General features: G+C 38.9%; 1 protein-coding gene across 5 annotated transcripts in view; it reads left to right on the forward strand.

The window, feature by feature from the left end:
- Positions 1 to 15,214, forward strand: part of LOC139442138 (ras guanyl-releasing protein 3-like) — a 93,615-nt gene extending 78,401 nt beyond the window's left edge. For 3 of the 5 annotated variants that reach the window (XM_071222937.1, XM_071222938.1, XM_071222939.1), the window contains one exon: positions 3,953 to 15,214. In XM_071222937.1, the coding sequence (XP_071079038.1) occupies positions 3,953 to 4,123 (171 nt within the window). In that variant the 3' untranslated portion in view covers positions 4,124 to 15,214. Of the gene's footprint in view, positions 1 to 2,125; positions 2,231 to 3,952 lie in introns of all 5 variants that reach the window. The other 2 variants (XR_011651690.1, XM_071222940.1) reach the window with 2 other exon arrangements.
- The last annotated feature ends 212 nt before the right edge of the window (positions 15,215 to 15,426 follow it).

Consider the following 15,426-nt stretch of genomic DNA (forward strand, 5'->3'; position numbering starts at 1 on the left):
TACTTACAAGCTACAGGCCTCTCCACACTCCTTCACCATAGTAACTCTACACTTATAGATAGCTTGTGTTCCATGTCTCATCTCGGAGTAAATGATTTCATGCTTTAGAACTAACATATATTTCATAGGATTCAGATAACATATAACAGAATCGTAAGTCTGACGGAAAAGAAGGGAATGTTTACTTACGGTTTCTCTGTATTTGTTCATCCATTGTTTTTTTCTAGCACATATATATCTAAGTACAGCCTGTATTGGCGTTTGTCATCGTTTCACAGACTTTGAACTTCATACAAGCTCCGAAATAAAAGAAAAACAGTATCTTCATGGAAATAGAGAAATAGACACAGTGACGGATACACTGTTTTAGATGTTTTGAAAATAAGAAGAAATAATTTCTCAACTAATTGACTTGTGTGGGTGGACTGGTAGTATTAAAATGAGACGTCATCTCTTCACTTACATCTACGGGTGGCCCAGTCGTCAAAGGCGCCGCGATTCGCTGTGCAGAGTTGCTTTCCTTGGGCTTTCCTCCCACAGTAAGCTTACATGCCGCGATATAACTGGAATACTGTTAAAAGCGGCGTTAAACCCAACTCAGTCACTTACATCTGTTTATTCTGACAGCAACAATTTGTCTTTTTACCAAAGGGAGTTCCCCAAGATGTCCAGCTGCTATGATAGGTGGGCTTTCCATTTGATCTTACCTCACACATGAATGTCTGATTCTGATGGACTGAGACCCATTCTATTAATTTCAATGTACCCCGTTAACATGTAAGATACATTTCTTATCCCCCACTTGAATTACCAACTTGGTATTACATATGCAACATACCAACTATAATTTTGTATCTCGAATTGGTGATGTAAGACACCATTCTCTGGATATTTTATGAATGAAATAGATCTAGGGGCAATAATTGTTTGTTTTCTATTGTCTATTATTTTTGGATGAATGTGTATAATAAACAAAGTGGATCAATGCCTAACTGTGGTATTCTCACCGATTTGGTCCAAAGCATGCCGGCATCTGGCATTACAATTGGGTGTTGGGATGTTCCGTATATGGTAGTTTTTGTCCCCTCAAGCGCGACTCACATGGGTCGACACGTCGTAGCGAAATGCCGATTTCCATACGTTGTACAACATGTTCGGTGATTGTAACGACTATCGACTAATCGATTTGCTACCACTCACACGATTCGATCTGCCGATTGAGTGTCGATCTCATGATATCTCACAATAATTTGTTTTCATGGTATCAAAATGTCTGAAGCAGATGTGGTAGCAGTCATCTGCTGCGCGATATTGTGTGAAGAAGACAGCAATTCAGAATTCCTCTTTTGGAATAATCCTTGCTTGAGACATTCCACAGGCTTTCGTGACTCAGATCGTGAGCCACAAAACGTTCGGTTTCCTCACTTGAAAAGTCGAGGCTCGTTTTCTTCGCTGCAGACAAAGCCATGTTTCCCACTTGTGTGTAAACAATTTTCATGTGACATCAAAACGCAATTTGATTGGATGTGCCACATCCAACTTGCCGATTAGCTTTAACAGACTCTACACACTCGCAACACAATCGATGGAGGTTCGAGTGGCCGATTTGTCCCTTTTGTCTATTTCGATTAATCACTCAGACGATACGACTCGGTCGAATACGGCATATCGATTGGACGGACTGACCCGTGAGAGTTCGCCTTTAGGGCTCGGGGAACATAAACCAGCATGTCCCCATGAAGACCGGCGGGTGACTTATACTGTGCTACCACAAGTATCCTTGAGGATAGACCAACGGGTGTGAAATACAGGATTATAGTTGAACATTCCCTTGTTTTCTGTCTGTAGTATATAGCAAAACAAAGAATAACTGTTCATATGTTTATTGCCATATTTAACACTAATATAAGTCCATTTGGAACATTATGGGTCTCACAAAGTTACATATCTTTCTTTTCTGATTTTGCAAGTCATTAAAGACCTTTATAACAGTAAATTTTTTATGTAAAAAGGACTTAGATTGGATGAAGCATTTCTATATTGAATCCACAAGCATACAGAATGTGCATTTTCGTGGAGAGTGTGTTGACTGAGGGATGTCGCTATATGAGTATTTGTATTTCAGCAAGAGGAACTGTTTATGTGTAATATGTGATGGCCTCCTGTTCTAACGAGAACCTATGTACCTGACTACCATACCTACCTCCACTGTAGATTAGAATGCACGCAGGTAGATGGGCTCAACTTTTTTCCTTTATATGGGATTTCTATCCATATTAGATTGAAGTACTAATATTTGCTTATTTTTGTAGATTTTTACACTTTTTTTGCATGCTGGTGCAAGTAAAAATTTAATCAATATTTAAAAAGAAATTAGATTGCATGTAATTCCTGAACTTAATTTTAACAGTAATTTGAATTTTTTGAAATATGAATATGTATATTTTCTATATGTATGGTGATTATATAGTTACCATGGCAATAGAAACACCTTGATATTTGGTATGTGATATTGTTTCCATTGAGCCATAGAAGGAGAGTAGTGTTGTTCACCTGGTGAGATCTATGTAGAGGCTCGGTCCGAGAACCCTCATCTATGTGCGTGATTGCGCCAGTGTACGGACATGCATCACCGACCACAGATAAGATGTGCATGAAGGATCAGAAAACAGTCTCGTGTGATGCAACTTACTGTACAAACTACTTTGTATGCTTACCAGCTGCCAATTACAAACAGCAGTGTTCTTTCAACACCATTTGTCAAATTTCTAACGTACCAAATTTGCCCATTCCAGAATTTCCTTGACTTCTAATAGAACTGTGGTGTTACATATCCTCATACCTTTTTAGCTACATTGATCTGTATTATTTCTTGAGACTATGAAAGAGTCTATTTTCCAGAAAACTTAAAGATCCCCATCATATGACTGAAAAGTGTAGATTTGAATTTTTGGGATAAATCATGTAACTTGCTGTTTGGAATTGGGTACACACTAGCTGTTTGTCTGATGGAAGTCTGTGATGACAAGCTGTGTGGCATGCCCTGTGGACTTTGTAGGCAATGTTGTCCTGGCTGATGATGTTGTCAGGCATTCGCCGGACCTGCCGCACCATGGCTGCTCCCTATGCATGGCTTGCCTCAGGCCCACTACTGGCCACTTGATTCAGTTACCCAGCAGACTTGGCCTCATCACAAGACTGCTCGTCCCTTACCTTTCCTGTTGTCCTCATTCAGTCTGCCAATTTGTCAAGTTGTTACTTTGGAATCCTCTTTTGACTTTTTTTTTTCACACCTAACCAGATCAATATACAAGATAGACACAATTTTATGGATAACAACTTCTTTAATACTGTAAAAAGGCGACGTTTCGGTATAGATCCTTATACCGTTGTCAAGCAAGGACAACATTGCTTGACAACGGTATAAGGATCTATACTGAAACGTCGCCTTTTTACAGTATTACAGAAGTTGTTATCCATAAAATTGTGTCTATCTTGTATCCGTCAACTTCTAAGTAATGCCTATCAAACAACAGATCAATATATTTAACACTGTCAGTTAAGATGCTGTTATACTATTTACACTTTTTTTCAAGTTTCCTTTTCATTCTAATTTGATCTGATGAGTATTATGCTTCTCCTACCCTGGTTGCACAGATGAAAAATACAAGTGTGAATACAGAATTAAATAAAAAATTTACCTTTAAAAAAGTATATAAAGATTATGAAGATAAAAATAATTTTTGTCACTGCATTGTGGCAGCGTTTGGTTGACATTACTTCATCAGCTGTAGATGTAAATTGTATTATTTCAGTGGAAATATTTATCTTGATAAGGAAGGCAGCTCATCCCCTATAAGCCTACATGTGTAGCAGTATGTGATGGTGTTGTGCCGTGCATGTCGATGGTGTTGTGGTTGAGGTGTAGTAACACATTGTCTCTCTGTTGCAGGCGCGGGAACAGCTGATGGAAGAAAACCTACGTTTGAGGGCACGTCTAGAAACTGCAAACGAGCAAATTCTCACACTGAAAGCCCATATTGGTGTTATTCGGCAAAATACCATCTCTTTCATTCTGGAACAGATGGACGCTTTAAACATGCAGAGAGATACCGAGGTCTAAGAGCAAAAAACTTGCCAGAATTCTAGATGAGATTTGTCAAGATAGGTCGTGTTGCATGTGCAGCGACATTCTTCTGTCGGATGTGGCCGTGTATGGGTTTGTGGAAGGCTCCATTGTCATCTGGTTTTGTTTGGAAGGGTGGCAGGTAGGTATTCTTCAACTACCTGGACACCCCTCCTTTGTCAAATGAGTCATCTCATGTTGATACAATACCATGTGGGATTACCATTCTGTTATCATTCCATTTATGTACTGTAGGATATGGACCTACCAATCATGACCATCGATCCTATCATGTGACCAGTAACACTACGTCTTGTGACAAAATTAACCAATGAGGAATCACCGGCTAGCAGTGTTACTATTGAAAATGATTGTGTTGTTAAACTTCTACTGGCGCCAGTAATATTGGGACTGTTGTGGAGAGTGACGACTTGAATTGTAACATTCTTGCAGTATTTTTACACCAAGGCATAATGATATCATGTGTAGATATATATATTATGTAGGTATTGAACAATATATCGTGCTGATTGTTCCAAAAATATATCAGTTGTTCTGCTTCCATGGGCAACTGATGGATGATGTCGGATATATCCAGCCGTTGTCATGGCAACAAGGGAACCAATAGTCTCCTGACACAATGTAGGTTGGAACTCTTTAACGGAACAGACAGAGGGGATTCCCTGACTATTGGTTGTTGTCATGCTGGAGGGGAAAATAACGTTGATGTCGGGTTGTCAAAGACGAAATCTCCCATGTGAATGTGGGACCAACTGTGTACAATCAGTCATTCTTCACAGAGGAGGGAACATGTTTGTGTTAATATGTGTAGTTGAGAAGAAAATGACACCAGCCATTATTTTTGGTAAATGTTTACATGTACGTGAAGTGTAGACTGAGAGACTTGTTAAGCAATCCACATTGACTTGATCATGTGACCAAGACAACCAATCACAGTTGTTGTCTCTTTTTGGCCAAGATGGCTGTGCTGAAGACAGGAAGCCCATAAGCCGAGGACACTGAGGTGATGTTGACACAGACAAACAATTATTGCACTGTAGATCTCGAATGTGAGGGAATACTATCTGAAGCGTCTCTCACCTTGGAGGCAAAGGAAATTTGTCTAGAAAACACTGACAAGTCCAGGGCGTTGTTGATCACATGTTGGAACAGCTCATTAGCGTGTCTCATAGCAAGGAAATGTCAAGAAAATGCTGAATCGAAAGGATGTACCAGTGCAAGCGATCTGCATAATCAGTGAAGGCTAGGAGACAAATATGTTGATGAAAGGCTTGTTGATGCTTTGATGTGGGAACTATGAACTATCTGTGAATGGGTGTTTCCAGAGTGATCTCTCAGGCCAGGGGATAGAGCGAGAACATGTGTGGTACTGTGTGGTCCTGTGTGCCTGTCTAATAATGATAGTATGGTTGTTGATAACATTTACTATAGAATGCCGTGCAACGTGAGGAGTGTTTTTGTCTCAAAAGATTTTGATCTGACGTTTTAAACTGACAGGAATTGTAATGTAGTTTATACTTATTATTTTCCCAATGAAGCCAGCCAGATCTTCAACTACAATAGTGAAGTTGTCTGTGCAAAAGTTCCAAGTCATCGGCTAAATGCATATGCTTGTCTCACACACTGTTGGAATAAGGAAAGAGTATTGTTAGACCTGATGGACAGATTAACGTCACGCCTAACATGTGAGAATATCGTATGTGTACTGTATGGACCAACCCTTACTATAAGGCCACAAGACTACACAGTGTCTGTGTTCAGGGAAAATTAAGACTGGGGCCTGTCCGCCTTCCTGAGCCAGGCGCTTGGTATCAGCTAATAGAATCAAGCACACACCGTGGGATCAGCTAAGGGGAGATAATCATGTATATGAAGGAGTTATACGAGTCCTCATCCTGTTGCTAGTCAGCATCCAACTAGTTTCTAGCGTATGGCATCCATTTTACCGCCCACCTCCCTCCTTTTCTCTCAGTTGACCAGGGGAGATAAGCGTGTCACATCTAGATCAGTTTGTGTCTCCATGTGTCTCCTTCTGTCCTGATGTCTGTTTGTATATATTTCATATTTATGCAATATTGCTATGTTGATATCCATGTGGCTTTGTACAATTCAGTCATATTATGAATGTTGACTATCAAATGTTTTGTTATGTTACCACAAATACTTCTTCTAGTCTTGGAGCAACCTGAAATTCCTTTTTTCCTGTTTTTTGTTGAGTTTTTATTTCAGATGTTTATCCTGTTTTTTCAAGATGTTTCTATTGGTGACCTTAATTTAGCTATTGCTGCTCCCGTGAATTGAGCACGGATATAGTGTGGGTGGCAGTTTACCATAATATTACATGTTCTCCCTGTCTAAGAAACAGTACAATGCTGGATCTTTCTCAGACCAAACAAGAACTATAAAGACTTTTATTTGGTAGTGGTATAGCACTCTGACATCGTCATGGTAACAGTGAGAACACTAATATCTCATTGTCAATACATCACAGGTCTTCTCTGCATTAGGGCGGTCGGGTAGCCTTGTGGTTAAAGCGTTCGCTCGTCACGCCGAAGACCTGGGTTCGATTCCCGACATGGGTACAATGTGTGAAGCCCATTTCTGGTGTCCCCCGCCGTGATATTGCTGGAATATTGCTAAAAGCGGCGTAAAATCAAACTCACTCACTCACTCACTCTTCTCTGCACTGCGTTCCTCCAACATCCTTGAATACATTTATGGTGAAGACTATTTTTAACCAGCAAATCAAGATATGGCCGGAATCAAGCAAGGGGGATAACAGCGAATGCTAAAGGGGAGCTCAAAGGGATTAAAAATAATGGGTAATAAAGAAATTATTACACTCACATGTGTGTCATACTGATTTTAGGAAACTCGTGTAAGAATTCATGTATTAACCTCACTCTCACTTGGGAAATACAAAAATTCTGACTCTCGTATTGTAAAATCAGTATGACACTCATGCTCGTAGAATAATCTCTATATGGTTCTTTCAATATCAATATCTTCTGCTTCGATATCAGGCAAAATTTTGTGAAAGCTCATTCACGAGCAGGGCCATTTAAAATGTATGTTTTACACATGTGTGTATTCACTGTGATGGAGGAATGTAGTGCATACTAAACCAATGAACAGCCCTCAAAGTAGCGACCATTTTGGTGGCCAAATGAGACTTAAATCTATTACCTTAATTTATATACTGCTCGCCACTTGGCTACCTAAAAGTCAACATAGCTGATGACAATATCTATTTTAGATATCTGTTGGCTCCTAAAAAGTTAGGTTTGGCTCCTAAAATATTCATGTTTGGAGCCGCTTGCCTCCCTAACAAGAAAACAAACTTAGAGGACTGTATGAAGTATTGAGGCCGCTGTGGCCATCTCTATCTCCTGTGCATTGGGGATGTTGCCATTATGTGCTGGTACCGCTGTTGTCAGGGTAGCTGTCACAGCAGACGTCAGGGTTGCTGGTACTGCAGTCGTCGGGGTTGCTGGTACCGCAGTCGTGGGGGTTGCTGGTCCTGCAGTCGTCAGGCTTGCTGTTACAGCAGACGTCAGGGCTGCTGGTACCGCTGTCGTCATGGTTGCTGTTACAGCAGACGTCAGGGTTGCCGGTACTGCAGTCGTCAGGATTGCCTGAGACTTGTGTCTTTGTTATTCCTGCAGCTGTCTAGCAGTGGGATGGGTCCAGGATATACCACACAAAGTATCCCTCATGTCTAGCAGTGGGATTAATTCCCCAAGTGTACCAAAATGACAATGTGCAAATGAAAACAATTGCTCTGATAGTGTACAGCTCAACTTTTGATAGGGTTATTTTCATCTTTCCAGGATTCTCATACGTCAAGTGTATATTTAGAACGTCGTATCTGATTATCCGTATCAAAAGTTGAGAAGTATATTTTAAAATAGGATAAATTTCATGAGTTCAAGAAAACAAGTTCATTTAACATTCGACTCATTTCTAATTGAAAAAGTGTAACACACTGTTCAGCTGACTAAAACTGCTTTCGTTTGTCTGTCTTTGTGATGACTTTACCTTATTCAGCTAGGGCTGGCTATCGATACAGATCATAGAGATTGATAATCTTTTAAGTAAATATTCATCAATGATAGATAAATATTGGAGAAGTCACTTTGGGCAAATATGTTTAAAAAAAGTCCGAAAGAAATCGACACACTTCTTGCATGGATTACTTTGTGGACATTTTAGTTCTGACAAAAACAGTTGCTTTCTGTCTTTGGCAATTGACATTTTTGGCAATAACAAGTCTGTTTGGGTAATTTAAATTTTATGTCATCACAATTTTTGATGTCAGATATTATTGATGACACAATTTTCATATTCCCAAAATGTCTTCCCATCAACGATAAATCTGATTATTGATCTTTTTAGCCTGCCCTATATACAAGTTTCCCGAAAATCCAAAGAAAGCGTTGATAAGCATGTTTCCATGTTTTTGTAGATTTTACCCCTAACTGTGTCTAGAATGTCGGTGGAATATGCTAGTAAATCTGAGACACCAGACACCAGGTGTAACAAAGTCAAGATCTCAAGTTTCTGTTCTATCTTCCATTTAAAACGAACATGTCTTATTTTTCTTTATTCCTGAGAATATTATTTGCTGTTGGCTGGTATGGAGTTATGTTAGTGATCTGAATGCATAATGTTTCATTGATTAAGGCTGAATAGTACAAACTACATGTTCAATATGCTGTGAAATCTCAATTAATGATCTGTTCCACAGGACTTGACTAGATCTGCTGCCCACAATGGTGACTGGCCTACTGGTCAAATTTTTGTGTGTTTTAAAACTGGTTTTATATTTTAAGGTTTTGCAACACTGATAGTTGTTGTCAAAATAACAATTAAATACATCTGTAGTAACTGGTAGTTGGCCGTACCGTATTCGTCGTAATAATCTCCACACTGTTTAGAAATTATACAAAGGGGGGCTTATAAAAGCCATATGCGAGTTATATTTGTTATCGAGCGGTAGTGGACAAACTTAGTTCAAATGTCGGTGAAGCTAACATTTTTGAGATGATAGTTACTAGGAATTATATATTATGAAAATATATGTAGTATACACAAGCATATACAGTCTTAGTAGGGGCTGCTTATTAAAATACATTGTTTAAAAGTTGGTCAGGGTTGCAAGGGGCTTAATACGGCAAATACGGTAATAGTGATTTTATAAGACCAGATGTTTTTATTTTCTTGTTACACAGATCAGCCTATCATAAATTTTGCAAAAATAAAATATAACAAATATTAAGTGAAGGTTTTTTTAAATGTCTTTTATGGTGTATTTTTATTATTTTTATATTTCAAGGGTATTGTTTAGAAAATTAGTCCTAAATTACCCAGAAAATCTATGTTTTCCTGATGCTGTTTAGGGCTTGGCATATTGACCAAACTGATCTGAGGAACAAGAAATATATTTTACTCTGGCCAAGTTATTCTCAAATACTTTCATATACACAAATGTTTCGTTAAAGTATGCTGGATTCTCTGTAATGATGATGACATCCAGAAGAACCAATTGCATGTTTGATTTAACTATCAGTAGACATAATAATGATTTCATAAATTATTTGTTATCATGGACATACAATGGGAACATTTTTTAAGAGATCTTTCAGTTTCCAAATTGTTTTCATGCTGTAATAATTTTTATTCTTGTTTGATGCATGTTCAAGATATTATTCCCATTGAAAAAAGCATGAGTTTTACATAATCCATTTCCTGCTGCTCTTCATACAAGTTATATTTCTACCTGAGTAGAAGCCGTGTTACACAAATCATGTCATCAAGCCTGTTGAGACATTTTATGAGATGTACAGTGGAATATTTTTAAACACTTCATTTTACCACATTCCAATAATGAGCTTTTTACCTTTAGAATAACAAGCAACAGTTGTTATTTGATGGAGGCTGATTTCTTAGTGGTATGGAAGGTGTACACTGTACAGAGTTAACTCCCTTAGCTGCAGAATCATGGTTGTGGTGTTACCTAATCATTTGTTCCTGGCGACACCAAACCTAATCATTTGTTCCTGGCGACACCAAACCTAATCATTTGTTCCTGGCAACACCAAACCTAATCATTTGTTCCTGGCAACACCAAACCTAATCATTTGTTCCTGGCGACACCAAACCCATAAAGATGCCGAAACAATTGGTAAATGTTAATGACAAACGTCACTCTGGCTCTCCTTCCAGATTGGGTTGTCATGCCGTGGAAGAACTGATATGCTGTTCCAATCGGTGTTAAACCCAACTCACATTCTCGATCATTCAACCTTACATCTTAACTGACATTGTATGACATTTAGTTTGTTATTTCAATACATGTATACAAATAGGGCTATTTGAATGCTAGAGTACAAACATTAGACTTTGTGTTGTCATTTGTGTGAGATCTTATCAGTGACCTTGATTTGTGGTGTGTGAACGGTAGATCAGTATTATTTGTTGATTCTATAACTGAACGGTAAAATCAGTCCTAGCAAACCAGTTTCTTATTTTAATGTTTATAGAGAATATTTTATATTCCATACCTAGTGCAATGGATATCTATCTGCTTTGTATGATGCTGCCACAGTGACTGGCTGTAGATACTAGATCAGTCTTATAGTTGTAGGACGTTTACCCTGATCATGAAACATATCTTGAAACACGCTGAGTATGACACGTCTCCATGTCTGCCTGCCTCTACCAAGGGAGACAATCTACTATACGGGTCAGTGCTAGTTGGTGTTCATCCTCCACATCCGTAGTCTAGGTCATCATGTGCTGCTACAGTTGATGTTCATAGAAGCCTCATCCACTAAGTGTGTGAAGGAGCTTGTTGTTAGGCTAGAGATGATCATCCACATGTGTCATTCTCATTGACATTATCTTCTAATTGATTAATGACCGTCATGGACTGTTGGGAGGGAGCTGTCGTTCATTATAGATTGTGTGGTTTATTCTTGAGCATAATAAAATAAAATGCCTTAACCGTTATGTCAGTCTGCATCCCACCAGCCTGTAGGTATTAATTATCTTCCCCAGGGATCTAATAATGCCATAGCTATCATGAAAATTGCACTTGTAATATTGATTTCACACAACCATAACATTTCTGTTAAACCATTCCAAAGACTTTATCTTTTTTATGTGATCCTTCCGACAATTGTGTATTGTTTCCATGACCCTTCCCTCTCTTTTTCTCCCTCATCTCCTCCTTCCTCACCCATGGGTTAGCATCCCTCCCCCATTTCTGACTCAGCCCTAGCTACCCTATGATAGTGACGGGTCCCTCTGGGGGAGTTTATCACAGCATCAAAGGTGCTATGAAGTGTACCATAGTTGTATGGGTCCACGGGTTATATCATAGTTGTAAGTGTTCACGGGCAATTTCATAGTTGTAAGGGTTCACGGGCTATTTCATAGTTGTAAGTGTTCACGGGCTATTTCATAGTTGTAAGTGTTCACGGGCTATGTCATAGTTGTATGGGTTCACAAGCTATTTCATAGTTGTATGGGTTCAAAGGCTATATCATAGTTGTATGGGTTCAAAGGCTATTTCATAGTTGTATGGGTTCAAAGGCTATTTCATAGTTGTATGGGTTCAAAGGCTATTTCATAGTTGTATGGGTTCAAAGGCTATTTCATAGTTGTATGGGTTCAAAGGCTATTTCATAGTTGTATGGGTTCACGGGCTATTTCATAGTTGTATGGGTTCACGGGCTATTTCATAGTTGTAAGGGTTCACGGGCTATTTTATAGTTGTATGGGTTCACAGGCTATTTCATAGTTGTATGGGTTCACGGGCTATTTCATAGTTGTATGGGTTCATGGGCTATTGTATAGTTGTAAGGGTTCATGGGCTATTTCATAGTTGTATGGGTTCACAGGCTATTTCATAGTTGTAAGGGTTCACGGGCTATTTCATAGTTGTATGGGTTCACGGGCTATTTCATAGTTGTAAGGGCTCACGGGCTATTTCATAGTTGTAAGGGTTCACAGGCTATTTCATAGTTGTAAGGGTTCACAGGCTATTTCATAGTTGTATGGGTTCACGGGCTATTTCATAGTTGTAAGGGTTCACGAGCTATGTCATAGTTGTATGGGTTCACAGGCTATTTCATAGTTGTAAGGGTTCACAGGCTATTTCATAGTTGTATGGGTTCACGGGCTATGTCATAGTTGTAAGTGTCCACGGGCTATGTCATGGTTGTAAGGGTTCACGAGCTATGTCATAGTTGTATGGGTTCACGAGCTATGTCATGGTTGTAAGTGTCCACGGGCTATGTCATGGTTGTAAGGGTCCACAGGTTATATCTCATGTGATGAGATCTTCAGGTTTTCGCCTAGTTTCTGAGATCTCATGATTGTGTTGTTACTGTGATCCACTAGTGGTTTTACTTGTCTAGATCCACAGATTATCTCTAAGGCGCCAGAATCTCCAGGATATCTCTTAGTATCTGCAAGCCACAAGTTAGGCCATATTTGATTGGATCTGAAGATTATCTCATTTTAAAGTCATAAAATCAAAAGCAGACATTTTAAAATCTTTAATACCCAATTACTCATCACAGGATGTCTATATATACTTAGAAAATAATTTGGGCACTTGTGATTTCCAACCACACCAAATATGTGCTTGGAGGTATCTGATGTTGATGAAAGGATTTGATGGCATTTGGTAGACAAAGTTCCCTAATGCCAGACAGGGCTTCAGCAATACGAAGAGGAAACATGTTCGAGAGATGGACACTTAATTCCCGCCACGACATGAGTTATACATTCAGTTATGTTTCACTGGACCACTTACATCTTTCATCCTGGGCAGCTTTTCAGTCCGCCAATAAACCTAGCTTCTTCACCCTACATTCATAGAAAGGCTTCAAGAAGTACAACCAAGCAGGACTGATGTTCTTACCATTATTGCAATATTGGCCATTATACAATCTGACTTCCAGGTTGTCATGGACACCAGACTTTCTTGACCAGGGCCTGTTCCACAAAGCAATCTTGGCACTATGACTGTCGTAAGCCTATGTTGAAGTATAGGCGCTACGATCATCTTAGCCCAGAGATCGCTTTGTGGAACGAGACCCAGATCTATATCTCCAAGGTTGGTGTGATCTCCACTGCTAGTCTATGGTTTAATATTCCATTTGTAGATCACATTCTCCTCATCATCTTTTCTCATCACCTTCATCGTCCATGTAACAGAAAGTATTTTACGATGATTTGCTATGTACAATTTGATACATGTGTGTTTTTAGAAGTGGAATGATGATGGGAACATTTATCTATTTTTTATCACTATCAAGCTGATTTCTATCTAGCTAGTTTCATGACTTTTGGAAAATATATTTCATGTTACATCTGGACATTTTCAGAAGTGTTGTCGTTATAAAACCATCTGTTTTGTTGGCTTCCGTGTCCTTGAATCTCCATCTTCGCTTCTTTCCATTGCAGTTCCTAGGACCAACCTTAATTATCGTTGTTTCTTACTTTTTGTTTTAAGATTTTTATATTTTATTTACAAGATATCTATTAGACTGATGTGTGCCAAAGTCACTGTAGGTCGAGGAGAGGAATGGATGGTATATTTGAGTTCCATACATTGTGTATCTTCATCAGATTGTGTGAGTCTTTACATTGTAACGTTCTACATCCGATCTTTCACTAGAGCAGTAAACGATCATGTTTATATTTCTTAAGGTTTGGCAATTTGTGTCATTGTTTAATCACATGAATCTTATTAGAACCACATGTTAGTTGACAATCTTCAGCTGAACATAGATAGTGCTGTAGGTTTTCTGATTATAAGTGTCGCTGATGTGGAGCTGTTGTTTAGACAGTAAACAATGCATTCTGGGAAATATATACAATTTCAATTATCAACAAATGTTGAACTGAGTGCAAGAATCTGATACTGCTGATGCAGACTAAATTAATTCTTTCAAAATTAGGAATTCTGGTTCATGTGTTAAGTAAATTTGGCTCTGATCTAAAAACGTCAAAAGTTAATTTTGTCAGTGTGTTGTTTGCTGTCTAAATATACAATTTCTTACCTCAGTGAGATGTAGTCTTTCATTCTATTCCATGAGCTGTCAGATGCATCTGTCGGGGACATCCGCTGCAGATGCTGGTGTGCCCAATGCAGTTGTTCCTGATGATGATGATGTAGTCAGCCGTTATTAAGGGCGTGCGATGCATCTGACATCTTAACTCATGCTGTCAAGGGTGGTGTTTTTCTCAGATGATGTGTAGAGATATTTTCATGTTCCATTTGTACAGCTCTGTTTTCATTGAAAGTTGTAATATAATGTTTTAATACAAAACTTTAAAATTCTGAACAGAAAAACAATGGTTTTTGTGCTCTGAACTTGGTAATTTCTGCACAAATCACTGTTTAAAGATTCCTATGAGAGCAAGGCGTGGCACAAGTTGTATTTGTTGGCTTGAAACTGAAGACTAGACAGACATTCTTGTGATATTAGAGAAAGAATTCACAAATTTTTGTAAGATCGACAAAAATATTTTATATATTGTATTAAACTATTGTATCAAAAACAAAATCACAAGATTTATTTTTTAAATTTCATTGATAAGATGCCAAGTTTTGAGTGTGAAGAGATGCCAACTTGTGGTACATACGCCGCCAGTCCAACTTGTGCAACAACTGGCTCCTGCTTCTTCCATATCTTATCCCTCATTTACCGACGTTCAGGTATGAACTGTGCTGACCACAAAGAAAGGTGAACAATTTGTTTGTGTATCTGTTGTCTTGACCAATCTGTCTAGACAAGACTTCCTATTGCAACTCTGTCTCACTCGTGTTCTGTGTATTGTATGACCTACTCGTGTTCTGGCCTTCGTCAACTGACCGGTCAGCCCCTGGGTGGTCGGTGGGCTGATGGAGAGCCAGCTGGTGATATTTCGTACTGTCCACTATGTATACATAAACCTACGTTGTTAACAGTTTGTGGTCATCACTCCCGAACTGGAGAGTGGTCCGACGCCAAGCTGGGCTGCTGCACAAACCAAGTCATGAAATAAACAATAAACCTTCACTCAGTGTTGTTGTGTGTTGCTCTTGATATGATGTGATGTTGGTTGTTTAACGCCACACTCAGCAATATACCAGCTATGTGACGGTGGTCTGTAAGTAATCAAGTCCGGACCAGGCAATCCAGTGATTGACATTGAGCTTAATCTATGCAATTGGGATACGAACAAATGCTTGAACCATGTCACCGAGTCTGACCATCCTT

The sequence above is a fragment of the Haliotis cracherodii genome, unplaced genomic scaffold (genome assembly GCF_022045235.1).
Source record: "Haliotis cracherodii isolate W230 unplaced genomic scaffold, xgHalCrac1.p SCAF_5, whole genome shotgun sequence".
Classification (NCBI taxonomy): Eukaryota; Metazoa; Mollusca; class Gastropoda; order Lepetellida; family Haliotidae; genus Haliotis; species Haliotis cracherodii.